At 44.1% G+C, this 17,026-nt stretch overlaps 1 protein-coding gene across 5 annotated transcripts in view; it reads left to right on the top strand.

Annotated features, from left to right (window-relative positions):
• NDUFA10 (NADH:ubiquinone oxidoreductase subunit A10) overlaps positions 1-17,026 on the top strand; it is a 64,510-nt gene that overhangs the window by 17,157 nt on the left and 30,327 nt on the right. For all 5 annotated transcript variants that reach the window (XM_023228716.2, XM_023228712.2, XM_023228715.2 and 2 more), the window contains exons 7-8: positions 1,057-1,111; positions 3,123-3,208. In XM_023228716.2, coding sequence (XP_023084484.1) covers positions 1,057-1,111; positions 3,123-3,208 — 141 coding nt within the window. The remainder of the gene's footprint in view (positions 1-1,056; positions 1,112-3,122; positions 3,209-17,026) is intronic.

Genomic DNA, 17,026 nt, shown 5'->3' with positions numbered 1-17,026 from the left:
GCCTGTGCTCGGTTAGGCCCTGGGCTGTGGAGGGTACCCTGGTATAAAGATGTTGTCTGCTTGTGTGCTCGATTAGGCCCTGGGCTTTGTTGTCCTTTCCTGCAACCAGCACCTAAATGAGATGTCCCTTGTTTATACTGGGCAGATGATGCGTGGGACACAGTAGCCCCTTGACATTATGCTGGAAGCGGCTTCCAGCATTTCTGCCGTTGTGGGCACTCCATTGAGCCTCCTGTTCCAGCCTGTTTGCTGGCCTCTCTGGCCAGGATTGGGACTGCATAGGCTCCCTCTGGGTGGTCTGGAGATGATGGCAGGGGCAGCTTCTTCATTTGGTGAGGTATGGACATGCTAACCTGCTGCTTTTCAGTCATTCCCGGGCTGGACAGCCAGGTCTCTGAATGGTCAGTGTAGGCATGGGGGAAGCGGGCATGGTGAACTGCTGCTCCCTTCCTTCTAGGACCTGGTGCTAAATTCTCAGTGGCCGGACTAAAGACCAAGGATGAAGATAACTGAGTTGCTGCTACCCTGTTGTATAGTTTGGCTGAAACAGGTTACTTTGAGGGTTTCATTTGTCTCGTAAATTCTAAATCCTAGTAGCTCAATTAACCTGTGTCCCACTTTGCCAGTTTTGTGCCCTCTGTACCTGTCCTCAGTTAGGCCCTGGGCTTCGTTGTCCTTCCCTGCAGTGGGCACTGCATTTAGCGATGGTATGTGCAGCTGCCGACGTGGCTCATGTACCTTATTCCTGTGGACAGTGGTGACTGTGGTCTGTCACGCCCTTCACTTGGGGGCAGTGTAGTCAGGAGAAGGGAAACGAGGAAATGGACCTGCTGTTGTCACTGTCAAGCCAGCCATGAGAACATTCTGGCTTCTTTCAACATGTCCTCCTGAACCAGTCAAGCTCTAATGCGCCCTCACGTGCCCAGCATGGTGCCCAGTGCAGAGAATGTGAGGTTTTAAATTTGAGCAGGAGACTTTAGTGGTTTGTATTCATTAGCACATTTAACTTCAGCTTGGAAAAGTTTACATTGAATTTCAACTTGTTTTTTCTTACAGTGAAAAATGTGAGATTTTACAGTATTCTGCAAGGGAAGCTGAAGATTCAACAAGGGTAAGAAAATGGTTGAAAAGTTGGAAGTTATTTCTACATTTGATTCATGTGTAAGGTGCTTGCAAATCAGATCGTCAGTTAGATTCCCAGTGGTCCTAACAAACATCAGTATTTTATCACCTAAAAGCAGTGCCAGTCAAATCCATCATCACACTCCCCTGGCCATGAGGTTTTGATATTCTTTTAAGTAATTCAGTTTCTATGATCTGAAGATTATAGAGGCCACGGAATCGTGGGCCATCCACTCCACCATTTTTATTAAAGAGATGGAGAATTGAAAGTTGGATTAGTTAATGGGAAAGATTTACATGTAAAGATAACAGTTTTCCCTAAATTAGTGTATTTTGTGAAAGTCTACTAAATCTTGGTGTAGTTTTCAGGGAACTTTTTGAATAATAGCCAGACAAACATTAAAACGTCTGAAGAAGAGTAACGAAAGAACATTTGCTCTCTCACATATAAAAACAAACTATATGATTATAGTAAGGAGAGCATTGTGGTGTTAATGCAAGAATTAATAAAGAGCCTAATGGAACAAAACAAGAGTCCAAAAACACGTATGCACCTGTGTGTATCTTCAGTTTGGCAAAGTTAGTTCCTTAAAGGATAATTACAAAAATGGAAGTAGAGGAAAATTGTTTCTTAAATGGTACTGAGGCAATTGAACATACATTTGTTAAAAAACAAGTTTTTTATTTTGTATTTTATATATTAAGCATAAATTACTAAAAACAAGGTGTAACAATTCTAGAAGAAAATACACATTTTAGAATCTAGTCTTGAAGTGTGAGTGGCGTCTGTGTAACAGAGAAGCCTTGCATAGTTGGCTGCTGGGATGACAAGCACGCTTCATTTGCCTCAGCATTGGGAGGATGAGAAGAGGGAGGTTAACTGAGCTTTTCTGCACAGAGAGGAGCATTCTCCTTACAGAGGGAAGCCCTACATTCTCGCCCAGGCTCTCCTACTACCAGTTGTAAAGTTCTTTTGAAACCTTGGTTTATTCTACTCGGATTGATTAAATTACATTTCATTTTCTCCTCGGCCTTCTATTTCTGTTTTTAGAGTATTTATATACCTTTGAGAGACTGTTTAGGTGGCATGTATCTTAGAAGAAGAATAGTACATTTTGTCTCTTACACTATGTTATTTGAGTTCGTTTTTGAATCTACTCAAATTCTCGAAACTAAAGAGGGTTCCTAAGTTTGGCCTGTTTTGAGGAAAGAATGCTTATGGAAGGATGACTCCTCTGGAAGGTCAGACTGTGCAGACAGCCAGCCTTGGGGCCGGGCACCTGGATCATTAGGTCTCTCTAGGAAATGGGTTTATATCTTATTCTTTTGTCATTTTGAGAGGCTAGGTTTTGCCTTTTAGAATGAACTTACTTGGGAAGAAATGAGTAGCCTGTCCTGAAGGCTGATCTTTCTCCCCTAGTCTTGATTGTTCTCGCCTGTCCTTTTTCTCCCAGCCTGCAGGGAATGTCTATACTACTCCTGATCCCTGAGTGTTAGCTAGGCAAGGCCATGCTGCCATGCAACACTCAACCCCACCATCTCATTAAAGGTCAGCCAGCTTCACTTTCATTCTGACTGTTATGGTGTGATTCTTCCTGCTAGATATTCATAGCTTACAATGTATTAAAATGTTACCTCTTGGCCAGGCATGGTGGCTCATGTCTGTAATCCCAGCACTTTGGGAGGCTGAGGCAGGAGGATCGCTTGAGCCCAGGATTTAGAGACCAGCCTGGGCAACATGGCGAGACCCCATCTCTACTAAGAATACAAACATTAGCCAGGTGTGTTGCCGGGCGCCTGTAGACCCAGCAACTCGGGAGGCAGAGGTGCTCAGGTGGGAGGATTGCTTGAGTCCAGGAGGCCAAGGCTGCAGTGTGCTGTGATTGTACCATTACTTTCCCGCCTGGATGACAGAGCCAGACCCTGTCTCAAAAACAGGCTACTTCATTTACATTTCTAAAATGGGGTTCTCTGTTTAACCTGAATTTTTCCTGTCTTAGGTGGTAGAGGACATTGAATACCTTAAGTTCGAGAAAGGGCCGTGGCTCCAGCAGGACGATCGCTCTTTACACCACCTGCGATTACGGTAAGTGCATCTGTGTGGGGGCTGCTGCACGTGTGGGGTCTACTTGCATAATGGGGAAACTTAGGGAAGTTTGAAGTAATTACGTTTCAAGTTAGCACGACCAACCAATACTTAGATGCATTTTCTCTTCCAAACAGCTCCTGAACCCCCTGGTCTGATACTTAATTTATTGAGTGCCATTATTAATTTAGCAGGCATTTTGCTTCCACTCTGTGCAACACCGTTCCAGATTTAAGGGATTTAAGTGTCAGATAAAATTCTTGATGTCTTTGAAAATGTGTTTTAGTGGGGGAGACAGAGTAAACAAATAGGTGAAACTGTCCGGTCACGAAGGCCAGGGAGAGAAGTAACCCGGAGTAACAGGGTGGTGAGTAGCTAGGGGTGGCAAAGGGCCTCTCTCGGGACAAGGCCTAAGTGAGGCCAGGATTGGGTCCTGTGGGCTGTGGGGTGAGCAAAGGGCAGGGGCTCGGCAGGTGCAGAGGCTCTGAGGCAGGAGTGTGGTGGGAAGGTGCACCCAGCAGCCAAGCCAGTGTGGCTGGAACAAGTCTGGGGAGGGGAGGTCACGGCGGAAGGCGGGTAAGTCATGGTGCATTTGGTGGGTTTTTATCTGATGAGATGAGATGCCATTTGGGGGTTTGAAGCAGAGGAGTAACACGATGTGACTTATATCCGTTCAGCTATTGTGTGGATTCTTTGGTATCTATTAAATAAAAAACAAAAACTGTACCAATTCGGTAAGTTGAAGAAAAAGCTGTCTTCACCTACGTCACTCTGTTGAAACTGCTCCCGCCAAGAAGACGGCCTCGCAGTTCCAGATGCAGCAGACCCTTGTCTGTCTTCGTGCTGCTCCCTGGCCCTGGAAGCAGTGCCGCTGCCCCTCGTCTCTACTCCCTTCTCCTGGTTCCATGCCCCGCGACACCCCCAGTCTGTCACTCCTCCACCAGCCACTGCCCTCTGGGGCCGGGCTCTCCTTTTGTGGTTCCTCCTGCCTGCCACTGGGCTCTGGCAGGCACAGTGACCTGGGCAGGGTCTTGTCCGTTGACTTCGATTTCTTGAGGACGTACCTAGTCACACAGCTGTGGATAGCATGGATACCATCGTAGGTCCTAGCCCAGACCTTTCCCCTGCACACCCTGCAAATGTCCCCCAGGTTCCTCTTGCAGTGTGTCTGTGCACTGGCCTTCCCGACAGTGATCCCCAGCTCTGCCTTTTCTGTCCTGGCTGGTGCTGGCTGCCTGGGAATCTCACCCTGCTTGGGTCTCTCCTCTACCACCTGCCCCAACTGCTGCTCATCACTGCAACGCCCAGTGCCTGGCACAGGCCTCATATCCAGTGCGCACTCAGGAGATGCATCTGGAACGAGTGACTTTGATTTCTGTGTTCTTGGCCCTATGATGCTGGTGTTCTTAGGCCATTGGTGCTTATTTTCTTTTTCTGCCTGATGGGATGTGAGGGATACAGTAGTCTCCTAGGATGACCAGAGGGATAGCTGGCTCATTGTACATGTCACTGAAAGTTCACTGATCAAAATGTAAACAGAATGTGTGATAAGTCTACTTCTGGCCAGGCAGGGTTCACGTCTGTAAATCCAGCATGTTGGGAAGCTCAAGCGGGAGGATTACTAGAGCCCTGGAGTTCGAGACCAGCCCGGGCAATATAGCGAGACCCCATTTCTACAAACTGTTAAAATTATCTGGGTATGGTGGTGCATACCTGTGGTATGCTACTTTTGAGGCTAAAGTGGGAGGTCACTTGAACCTGGGAGGTTGAGGCTGTGATGAGCTGTGTTCACGCCACTGTGCTCCAGCTTGGGCGACAGAGACCTTGTCTCTCAAAAGAAGTTTACTTCTGTTTGATGTTTTTAGTACAGCATTAATAAGCAAAAAATGGATTTACATTAAAAAAAAACAACTAGTCATTCTACTTAGTTTGTTAATTCCTGCCACACTGTTAAAATAGTATTTGCAAAATCAGTTTTCTAGTTAGTGGAATGGATACTGAAGGGTGAGTGAGGTAGTCATACTGTGGGGTCCTCATGTTAGACTGAGGAGACAGGAAGAGTCAGGTCATCCCTTAGCTGACTGTGTGACTTGGGACAAGTTACTTTATCTGCCTGTGCCTCCATTTGTAAGATTATAGCAGTGAACTAGAGTGCCAGGCTGTATGTATCGAAGGAAAAAACAAATATAAATTTCATATATTTCATATATTCACTACTGTATAAAATGATATTAATCTAAAAGTAGCTTACTGAAATGATTGTCTCTAGAAAGTCTTTTTAAAGGAATCTAGCAAATCTTCCATTAGAAAGTAAAACAACAAAACCTGCTTTCTTTGTCTTTTTTTTTTTTTTTTTGAGTTGGAGTGTTGCTCTTGTTGCCCAGACTGGAGTGCGGTGGTACGATCTCAGCTCACTGCAACCTCCGCCTCCTGGGTTCAAGCGATTCTTCTGCCTCAGCCTCCTGAATAGATGGGATTATAGGCATGCGCCACCACACCCGGCTAATTTTTTGTGTTTTTAGTAGAGACGGGATTTCGCCGTGTTGGGCAGACTGGTCTCAAACTCCTGACCTCAGGTGATCTGCCCGCCTCGGCCTCCGAAAGTGCTGGGGTTACAGGCGTGAGCCACTGCGCCAGCCCTCCTTGTCTTTCTGAGCCATTACTAGGAGGTGGAATTAAAGCACAAAGCACTGCTTTTGGCCTCCGAATCAATATTCTGCCTCCTGGAGAATATTGTGCGTGTTGTCCATGTGCAGAGGTTACAGTGCCTGCTGCACATGGACAACACGTCTCAGCCTGAGGGCCGTGAGTCCGCTGATTGATGGGGCGACTGACCAGAAATGAGAGGGGTCCTCTGAGATGTCTGAATGTAGAAGTTTCTCCGAGTCATTCAAGTCAGCTGATCATTCCCTGTGCAGCCGTTTTTGTTGCAAAGTCAGTGTGTGCTTTGCTGTGAACTGTGGCAAGGGCCATCAAACATTGGTTCATTCCGAGTAATTTTAACTTAAGGACAGAGATATGTAGGTGATGGAGACCAAGAGGGGAAAATAACAGTATATTTCTGAAAAGAAAATGATTGTTGTAATACCAGAGACTCACCATTTCATAACCAGGTCAGACGGATTCCTTGAGAGGGACTCAGCCAGTCACCTGTCGCTGGGCCCCTGGGCAAGGGGCCTAACCTCTCTGAGCCCCTGTCTGCTTCTTATAAAGCAGGGAGAAAATAGAAGCTACCTCATAGGACTGTGGTGGGGATTCAATGTGCAAATAATTTGAAAGGCTCAGAACAATGTATATCATAAACACTAAAGTTGTAGAGACTATGTTATACTGTTTGTGGTATGTTGTTACACTGTGATTGTAGATTCATTATGTGCTTACATTTCTCCGTTGATGTTTTTGTTCTTTAATCCTAAGCTTTTTTTTTTTTTAACTTTTTAAGTAGTGTTTTTCTGATCTCAGAAATGATTTATATTATCCTCAATTCACACATTATGGAAATCTACAGTGAAGTTGAAACCACATGCTAAGGACAACCATGATGAAGATGCTATTCATATTTTTTTCTGTGCATGCGCCAGTGCAGTTTAGTGTTTTATTGTTGTAATCCAGATTCCCAGTGCGCCCCGCCCCTTGGTGGGAGAGCTGACCTGAGTGATGTGCCCTCCAGCCTTGCAGGGTTCAGCACCACAGGGCTTAGCACTGCCTTGTATATGTAGTTCTGTGTTGCTTAACAACAGGGATATGTCCTACGAAAGGCGTCATTAGGCGATTTCATCGTTGTGAAAACATCGGAGTGTGTATTTACACAAGCCTAGATGCTCTAGCCTGCCCACCTAGGCGGTATGGCGGAGCCTGTTACTCCTAGACTACAAACCTGTGCAGCGTGGTACAGTACTGAACCCTGTCGCCAGTTGTGACACAGTGGTGTTTGTGTATCTAAACATAAAAAATAAAATAGTGCAAGAGATAAAAATGGTCCACCTGCCTAGGGCAGGCACCGTGAGTGGAGCTGGCGGGACTGGCAGTTGCTCTGGGTGAGTCAGTGAATGAGTGGTGGGTGAATGTGAAGGTCTAGGACATGACCGTATACTACGGTAGACTTTGTAAACAATGTACAATTAGGCTACATTAAATTTATATAAAAAGGTTTTTTCTTCAGTAAGAGATGAACCTTCGCTTACTATAACTTTCTTTATAAACTTAAATTTTTTTTTCTTTCTTTCTATCCTTATTCTAGAAGTATTTTCTGATTTTTAAAATTACTTATTTTTACTTTTTAAACTTTTGTTGTTGTTGTTGTTTATTAAGATACAAACACAGTGGCCTAGGCCTACACGGGGTTGGGAGCATCCACACCTGTCTCACTGGAAGGCCTTCGCGGGCAGTAACACACATGGAGCTGTCACTTCCTGTGACAATGATGCATTCTTCTGGATGCCTCCTGAAGGACCTGCCTGAGGCTGATTTACAGTTACTTTTTTAAATAAGTAAGATGAGTACTTTAAAAATCACGATAAAATGTCTAGTATAGTAAATAACCTAAACCAGTAACATGGCCACTGATGAGAATATCAGGTATGCTTTACTCTACATAATTGTGTGTGCTGAACTCTTCCACGACTGGCGGTGCAGTAGGTTTGTTTATACCACATCACCACAAATATGGGAGTCACGCGTTGAGCCATGGCACTGTAACAGCTGCTGTGATGGGAAGTGTTCAGCTCCGTTAGAGTCTTGTAGGACCCCGTTGTATATGTGACCTGTTGTGTACTGAAACGCCATGCTGTGCGTGACTGGAAACCGGCAGGAACCTGCCACATTGTACAAACAATGTGGGTTTCACAGGAAAGCCACAGGAGGGCTCTGTTGTTCACTGTCCATCAGTATGACTTTGTGAATTTGCCATAATGTTTCCATTTTCCCAATATTCAGCTTTAGCTGCAGCTGTCAGGTTCCTCGTAGGAAACAGAAGGCACATTTGACCAGACAACAGAAGAGGTTTAGTAAGGGAACCATTGATGGAGAGCAGGGCAGGGTTGAGGGAAGCCGGGATGGTGAGACACCCAGGCCATCCGCAGTGGGAAACTGGCGGGTGAGGGCAAGGGCACTGGGCTTTGGAGTCCAGAGCCGCTGGGGCTGCTGTGGAAGAGGCTGTCCAGCATCAGATGGAGCCCAAGGGGGATGGGGAACCCACATGCAGGGAACCAGCAGAACAATCATCCACTCAACTGCACTTCATTGAAGTCGGAGGGCAGTAGAGCCCGTCTGATGCAAGGAACCAGCCTCTGGGCACAGAGCACCTTGGAGGAAGGGTGGAGAGGAGATCTAAAGGGTCAGATGGACAACAGCTCCAGACTGTCCACCCAGGGAATGCAGAAGATGGTCAGCCTTCACTGTTGTCCTCTGGCCAGAATGAAAATGTGCGTCCTTATGTGGGACAGGGGCAGCTACCATGTCGTTGTGCAGTGATGACCGTTCATAGTCTTGAGTTGGTCACCGCGGGTGTTTTTCATATAAAGTAGAGGGGGAGAGAAACAACCTGCCACAGTCCCCGCTTCTGTGGCAAATTCGGAGACCCGAGTTCACTTTGGTGGCTTCCTTGGTTCCCACAGCCTCCTTCCCTCTGCAGGCAGCTCAGCTCCATGTGGGCCTTACCTGGTGCAGCATCCTGATCCTGTGTGCTGTGGGTTGGAGCCTTGGGGGCTGCCCTCTGTGGTAGCTGCCTGTCTCCTCTGTTCAGAATAAGATTCATCACTGTGAATGAGGACAGGTACACAGATCAATACAAAAAAAGACTTGTTGGACTCTGGAGAAATCCATGCACAGGCTCCCCAAGCTCTCTTCCTCTTGTGAGGGACACAGAGACACTGACACATTGATTGAGCTCCTTTCTCTAGCAGCGAAAAATACAGTAACACATGGGCAGTGTTTCTGCCTGGAAAGCCCTTTAGCTACTCAGTGCCCGTAATTTTTATTGGGGGCTGGTCACGTAGGAATCCTCCGCTTCGCAACTATTCAGGTTCCAGACTCCCAGGAAGAAGGCAGGTGTTCTCTGTAACTCCCGTCGTGCCCTGGTAGAGCTGAGGTTGCTGCCCAGCCTCATCAGCATAGGGCACTTTTTAGAAGCTGAGTTTCCAGAAGCCAACCAAGGGCCAGCCTCGCAAGGAGGCCCTGGCAGAGACAGCAGCGTAGGCCTGCTCTGTGTGTGGCGAGGGAAAGGCTTTCTGAGAATGGAAGAGCCGTGCTTCTGGCAGAAGAACTTCAGGCAGGGGAGGCAAATCCGTACCCAGGAAATGTGGTTTTTCACTGTGGCCAGAGCCTGGGATTTTAACGAGACCGGGGTTTTGTAAGCGAGGGGCAAGGGAACTGAGCACAGACAAAATCGCATGTGAGTAGTGGTGAACCATGACTCTTAGTCTGGGTAAGGAGGGAAGTGAAGGAGGGAGGGGTGAGGGGACTGTAATGACAAAGTGGTTGAGAGGCCAAAAGCATACCCTCTTGGAAGAGAAAGTCGGGAACAAAGGTTGAATATAGAATCAAATCACCTGTGGTTCTGCCGCCACAGTGCCAGGAGTGACAGTTGAATGCAGATTCTTCCAGTTAAATGTGTGTGTGTGCATATATTTCTAAATATATCTTGGATGTATTTTTGTATTCTACTTCCAATATATTGAGCATGTTCCTGTTTTGTTAAACATTTTAAAATTTGATTTTTTTCATGGCTCCCCATGTAAGGTGCACTTACCATTGATTGAGATGCAAGTCAGGGCTTGGCAAACTGTTTGGCCTGTGGGCCAGATCCAGCTTTCAGCTGCTAAGAAGATCCTTACATTTTTAAAGGATTGGAAGGAAAAGAAAGGATTATGTGATGGAAACTGTATATAGCTCTCAAAGCCTGATACTTGCTATATAGGCCGTTTACAGAAAAAGTTTTGACCGCAGACACAGCATAATCCATTTACCGTTGCTTTAAAATAAATCTCTTGGGTTATTTCAGTTTCTTCATGTTCCTAATACAGTAAAGAGCATGTTGTACCCCTTTTTGTTCAATTTCAGGTTACTTAAGGTGTAAAAGTGGTCAGAGTATATGAACGCATTTTACAGCTATTGTGTTTTTGCAAAATCATTCTCCAGAATATGTGTACCAGTATTCATACTTGTACCTGGTCCTCTGAAGTTCCCTATACAAACAATATAATTAGACAAAATGCAAACAAAAACTTTTAATTTTGATACCAAAACAAGTATTTGTTTTACTTTGCATTTTATAAACACTGAACTTAAGTTTATATTTTTATTGGCCATTTATTTGCTCTTTGTGAATTTTCCCTTCATATTTTAAGTTTTTCAGAGAACCAGGTTTTTGTTTTGATGATTTATGCAGTTGTTTTCCATTTTATTGATGTATACTCTAGTTTTATTATTTTCTCCCTGCTTTCTTTAGGCTTTTCTTACTCTTCATTTTCTATCGATTCCTAAGCTTTTTGATTTTAGATCTTTTTTATTTTCCAATATAGTCAGCCCTTTGTATCCCTGGGTTCCGCATCCTTGGATTCAACCAATCTTGGATCAGAAATATTTGGGGGAAAAAAAGCCAATAAAAATAATACAGCAATAAAATAATAAAAATGTAAAAATACAGTATAACAACTATTTACATAGCATTTACATTATATTAGATATTGTAATACTTATAACTATTATTGTATTATATTGTTTTGGATATTACACATACTCTAGCGATGATTTAAAGCAGGGGTGTCCAATCTTTTGGCTTCCCTGGGCCACATTGGAAGAAGAATTGTCTTGGACCACACATAGAATACACTAACACTGACAATAGCTGATGAGTTAAAAAAAAGAAAAGGCAAAAAAATTTCGTAATGTTTTAAGAAAGTTTATGGATTTATGTCGGGCTGCATTCAAAGCTGCCCTGGGTGGTATACAGCCCTGGGTTGGACAGGCTTCATTTAAAGTGTAGGGGGGGTGGGTGTGTGCATAGTTTATATGCAAATACTATGTCATTTTATGTAAAGGGCTTGAGCATCCTCAGATTTTGGTATTAGTGGGGTCTTGGAAGGAAGCCCTGGAGAACAGAAGAATGGTTGCGTATGCATTCAGTGCTGCCACTTTCCCTCTAGGTACTGCTCTTGCTGTATCACACAAATGTGGATAAGTTGTATTTTTATTTTCATTCAAAATGTTTAAAAAATTATTTTGAGACTTTTTCTTTGACCCATGTGTTATTTAGAAGTGTGTTGTTTAATCTCCAGGTGTTCAGGGATTTTCTAGGTATTTTTCTGTTGTTGATTTCTAGTTTAATTCTCTTGTGGTCTGAGAATACGCTGTGTATGATTTCTCTCCATTTACATTTATTAAGGTTTTATATGGCCAATGTTTCCTATCTTGATTAGTGTTCCAATTCAGCTTGAGAAGAGTGTAGATTCTGCTGTTGCTGGAGTGTTGTATAAATGTCAGATTGAGCTGATAGATAGTGGTATTCAAGTCATTGGTATCCTTACTGATTTTCTCTCTGCTGGGTCTGTTGGTTACTGAGAGTTGGGTTTAAATTTCCAACAGCACTGGATTTGTCTGTTTCTCCCTTGAGTTCTGTTAGTTTTTGCATGATATATTTTGCAGTACTGTTGTTAGGTACGTAGTTTGTTATCTTAGGTTATGATCTTCTTGAAGAATTGGCCGCTTTATCGTTATGCAATGCCCCTCTTTTCCCTCATGTTTGTCCTTGGTTGAAGTCAGCTCTATCTGAATTGAATGTAGCCCCTCCAGCTTTCAACGAGCATGGGCACGGTGTGTCTTTCTTCCTCTTCTATCTCGAGTCTTTAGTTTTCTCATAGGTAGTAAGTAGTAGTTGGGGCCTGTGTTTTAATCTACTCTGACAGTCTCTGTCTTTTGATTGCTGTGTTTGGACCATTCGGGTTAGAAGTGAGCGTGAGGATAATCGAGTTCCATTTTACCGTTGCTTTTCCCTGTTTTCTGTTTGCTGCATGGGTTGTTTCTCCCTGCCTCTTTTTCTGCCTTCTCTGGATTTCATTGAGCGTTTTATATGATTCTCTTTTATCTTTTCTCTTAACATATTGATTGTACTTTTTAAAAATGTTTGTAGTGGTTGCTGTGGAGTTTCCAGTATACATTTACAGCCCATCTGGGTCCACTCTGCGATGGCACTGCTGCTCCAAAGGGCTGGAGGTACCGATGGCACAGTCTTCTGGCTCCTCCTGCTGTCACTGTGACATGGCTGCCATTCCTTCTACTTTTTTTTTTTTGTTTTTCTTTGCCTATCGCCCAGGCTGCAGTGGCATGATCTTGGCTCACAGCAACTTCCCCCTCCCGGGTTCGAGCAATTCTTCTGTCTCAGCCTCCCAAGTAGCTGATACTACAGGCGTACACCACCATACTTGGCTCATTTTTGTATTTTTAGTAGGGATGGGGTTTTGCTATTTTGGCCAGCTGGTCACAAACTCCTAACCTCAAGTGATCTGCTTACCTCAGCTTCACAAAGTGCTGGGATTACAGACGTGAGTCACTGCACTCGGACTCTTCCACTTTTTGTAAGCTGTAAAATTGCAAAATCACTCAATTAATTATTGTTGTTATTCCAGGAAAGGCCATTGATTTTCAGTTTTTTCTTTCTTTTTTTTTTTTTTTTTTTTTTTTTTAGTGCGGTGGGGGGTTCTCCCCTCCCTCCCAGCTCCGCCTCCCGGGTTCCCGCCATTCTCCTGCCTCAGCCTCCCTTGTAGCTGGGACTACAGGCACCCGCCACCGCGCCCGGCTAATTTTTGTATTTTTAGTAGAGATGGGGTTTCACCGTGTTAGTCAGGATGGTCTCGATCTCCTGACCTCGTGATCCACCCGTCTCGGCCTCCCAAAGTGCTGAGATTACAGGCGTGAGCCACTGCGCCCGGCCGATTTTCAGTTTTTTCTTATTGGAAGGATGGAAGTTACAGCTTCCAGCCTTCACCCTTTGGAGCTGAAGCTGGAAGTTCCCTCTTTGTTTTTTAAAACTGGTAACATTTTGGACTAGATGCCTATATTTGTATGTGTGTTTGTAAATTTACCTAAATGATATACTCTATTATTCAAAACTTTGCTTTAAAAAAACTCCATGTTCTCTTTTAACTGCTCTATTGCAGTGGTCCCCAACCTTTTTGGCACTAGGGACCAGTTTCATGGAAGACAGTTTTTTCACAGACTGGGGCGGGGTTGGGGGATGGTTTCAGGATGATTCAAGTGCATTACATTTATTGTGCACTTTATTTCTCTTATTATTACATTGTGATATATAATGAAATAATTACACAACTCACCATGATGTAGAATCAGTGGGAGCCAGAGTTTGTTTTCCTACAACCAGACGGTCCCATCTGGGGGTGATGGGAGACAGTGAGAGATCATCAGGCACTGGATTCTCATAAGGAGCACACAACTTAGATCCTTTGTATGCACAGTTCACAATAGGGTTTGTGCTCCTGTGAGAATCTCACGCCACGCTGGTCTGACAGCAGGCAGAGCTCAGGCAGTAATGCGCGCGAGGGGAATCGGCTATAAATACAGATGAAGCTTCGCTGGCTTGCTCCCTCACCCGCTGCTCACCTCCTGCTGTGTGGCCAGGTTCCTTACAGGCAGAGGTTTGTGGCCCGGAGGTTGGGGATGGGACCTCGCTGAACCGTGTTCTGCTGTTAATCTGAAATCTCATAGTTAACAGTAGATGTCAACACAGCGTCTGGAAGGTGTTTCGGAAATAATTTGTCCCACAGCACTCCTGTGGGGTGGGACTCCCTCATTTTACAAGGAGGAGACCACGGCTGGGAGAGCTCGAGCCTCCCACGGTTGCATGATTATGTGTGGGACGTCTGACCTCTCGGGCTCCAGGAGCTAGAGCTGCTGCTCTCGGCATCCTCTGTGCAGTCCTGTGCCCTGGGCCGTCTTGCGTTCCCTCCTGCCGTCTGGTCAGGCTTGAATCCTGGTGGAAGCTTCGACTCCTCCGTCAACCATAATTCTAGCTTGAAGCCTCCTTTTTCCCTGCTGACCCCCTTATCCTAATCCTCCCCTAAGTCACACCCTGCAGGTCAGTGTGCCACTTTCAGTGATTTCTCTCCCATGTCTCTAACACTTCTGCTCCCCTTGGGGTGTAATCCCCTAGTTCTTGGTCTCTGTTCCTCTGCCTCTTTATTTCTTCATCCCACTCCCATCAGGTTTATTTTTTTAAAAAGTCACAGTGACCCCGTTTTCTCTTTACTTGAATCTTCGCATGGCCTATCTTCATTTAGTCATAGATCCGAATTTCCTTTCCCAGAATTAATTCAGAATCCCAGTCTGCCCTGGTTCTGCATCTTCTACCAGGATACCAGGTAATCTCCCAGGCTTTTCTTCCACCACCACCTGCCTAGTAATTACCTAGAAATCCTAGCGGTCTTTAAAGCTTGGCCGTAATCACCGTGTTTTCTCCCTGACACCTTCCCTTAACTCTTGTAGGCTGTTACTTATATGAATGTATATGTTATCCTTGTTTTTTAGTATTAGCTACTGCTGGGCATCATATGCCATCTCACAAACTTACCGAGACAAGGGATTTTGTCTGACTTGACCTCCCTGTGGTAACAGTGTGATTTGCTAAGCACAGTGAAGTGTGTGTTGATTCGATTCTGCACCGTTTGTGTGGTTATTGAGTTACGCACTTACCGGAGCATGGAGAAGGATCTGTGACCCCCGTAGTGTATCAGTTACAGCGTTCAGTTGTTCTCATCCAGCTCACTGTGAACGGTTTTGTCCTTTTTTCTCCTGATATTTTGCCTTTCTTCCTCCCCAAAGATGTTTCGTAAGTTTACAATATCCATTGTGTTTATTTTCATTTGAGTACCATTTCTCAATTGAGGGACTCAAGTGATAATTATGACCAATTTTCTAACATAATTATTGTAAACATGCCGTTTCCCAGTGACATTCATTTTATCCAGAACCTGACCAAATTATTGGTTTAGAACATTTCTGCACCATCTCAGTTACGTGTTGCCAGTGTCTAATTACGTGTATGTGCATAGCTGTGCTTGTGCTGAGAGGCAGGAATTGTATTTTTCAGTCTTATTCATATCCACATCCCTAACTGACTGGCGCCTGCCTGGGCTGGTTTCAGTCCAGTCAGGACCTCCAACGACACGTCAGGCCTCCAGCTGTGCAGGCTCCTCTCAGACCATCCCTGCCTCTCCAGAGCCCAGAGCTTCACACCTACCCTCTTTTGCTTAATTGCTAAGATTTTTACATGACTCCTGGAGCACATCTTTTTAACATGAAATTTCAGTGCTACAGAAACTGTAGCATGTGAGTTTGGTATCAGAAGTACACTGTTTCAGATAGAACTTTGCAATTCAGGAGAAACTGAAAAATAGGGTTTGGAAATGTTATAGGACAAAGTGTTGACATTCTGTTAATTGGGAAACAGCTTGAGTCATAAAATACAATTTACAATTTTATTCCTTTTTGTGTCTTCCTGCCTTACTCTTGTTTTAAAATATGTGGCAGAGCACCTCATATCATAACCAAGCTCTAGTATATTTTATCTTATTTAGACACTGACTCATGATATTAAAAGGATACGTTATCCTCAATCAGTTTTGAACTCTTCTTAATGAAACTAAGTGCTTTGTGAAGAGAATATTTTCTTTCACTGCCTTTTGCTTCCTGAGTCATAAAATGATTCCTTGCGTCTTTATTTCTTACTTAAATCTAGGAGTTTACTGGAGATATACCATAGTCTCTTTCTAGTAGTCATCATTAAGCTCATAGCGATAAATTGAAAGGGTACTTTGGTTAGGTATAAATACATTGTAGAATCATTGCAGCAGATTCTTTTTTTAATCTTCAAAAATAGTTTGAAGCGTAGTTGGTAAAAGATTTTCCAGGGCTACATGTAATGTTGCAAAATTAAGCATAGATGGCGCTGTTGCTCTCTCTTCTACACATGCTCCAGGCCACTGATTTCTTTCATATTTTCTAGCATTTTCTTAGGTTTTTCAAACTGTAAAGAAAACCATGTCACCTCCCTGCGTTGATATTTGTTAACATTTAAAATATGAACTTCATTTTTAGTTGGAATTTCTTATTGTGAGATCACTTCAAAAATTATCCTTATATTTGAGTTAACAGTAAGAAGATACGTACTTGTAGATTATTGACACATGCGTGGAAGTGTTTAGATAGACTGCATAAGGAAAGCAAGCAACAGTTTCCTCTGGAGAGGGAACTTGTAGTCTTACAATTAATGCAGTCTTACAAAATATGGCAACTTTATGCCATTCACACACTTTCTGTTTCGCTTGAGGTTTTTTTTTTAAATATTTGAATATCTTTTGGCAAGTAAAACCAACTTAATAGTAAAACTAAGAAAACGATCTTATCTGTAAGTATGTACATTACAGCCATTTGCCTACCCATGTGGAAACGCACATAAATACACTTAGGAAAGCAAACGATCGTTGTTATCCTGGCAGCAGTTTCTTGCAGGGGCATTTGCATTATTGAATCACCAACCATATGCGAACGACGCAGTTTTTACTAGGATCCTGCTGATGCTATACCTACCGTCCACTCATCTTCAGCTTGCCACAGATTCGCAGCTCTGTGGCTGTCTGTGGAAGCATGATTCGTGGCTCCTGTGAGCCTTGGGTTCTGGTCAGGTTGTTCTGTTTGTGGGAGAGCCTACCTGGGTACTGTGGGGAACAGGCCTTGGGTTTGCTTAGTGGACCTGGACTCACAAAGTCTGGCTGAGAGCCAGATACACTCACATAATTTCCATTTGAG

The sequence above is a fragment of the Piliocolobus tephrosceles genome, chromosome 11, assembly GCF_002776525.5.
Source record: "Piliocolobus tephrosceles isolate RC106 chromosome 11, ASM277652v3, whole genome shotgun sequence".
In the NCBI taxonomy this organism is placed as follows: domain Eukaryota; kingdom Metazoa; phylum Chordata; class Mammalia; order Primates; family Cercopithecidae; genus Piliocolobus; species Piliocolobus tephrosceles.
The sequence above is the reverse complement of the archived record's forward strand: the minus strand, read 5'-3'. Positions and strand labels throughout refer to the sequence as shown.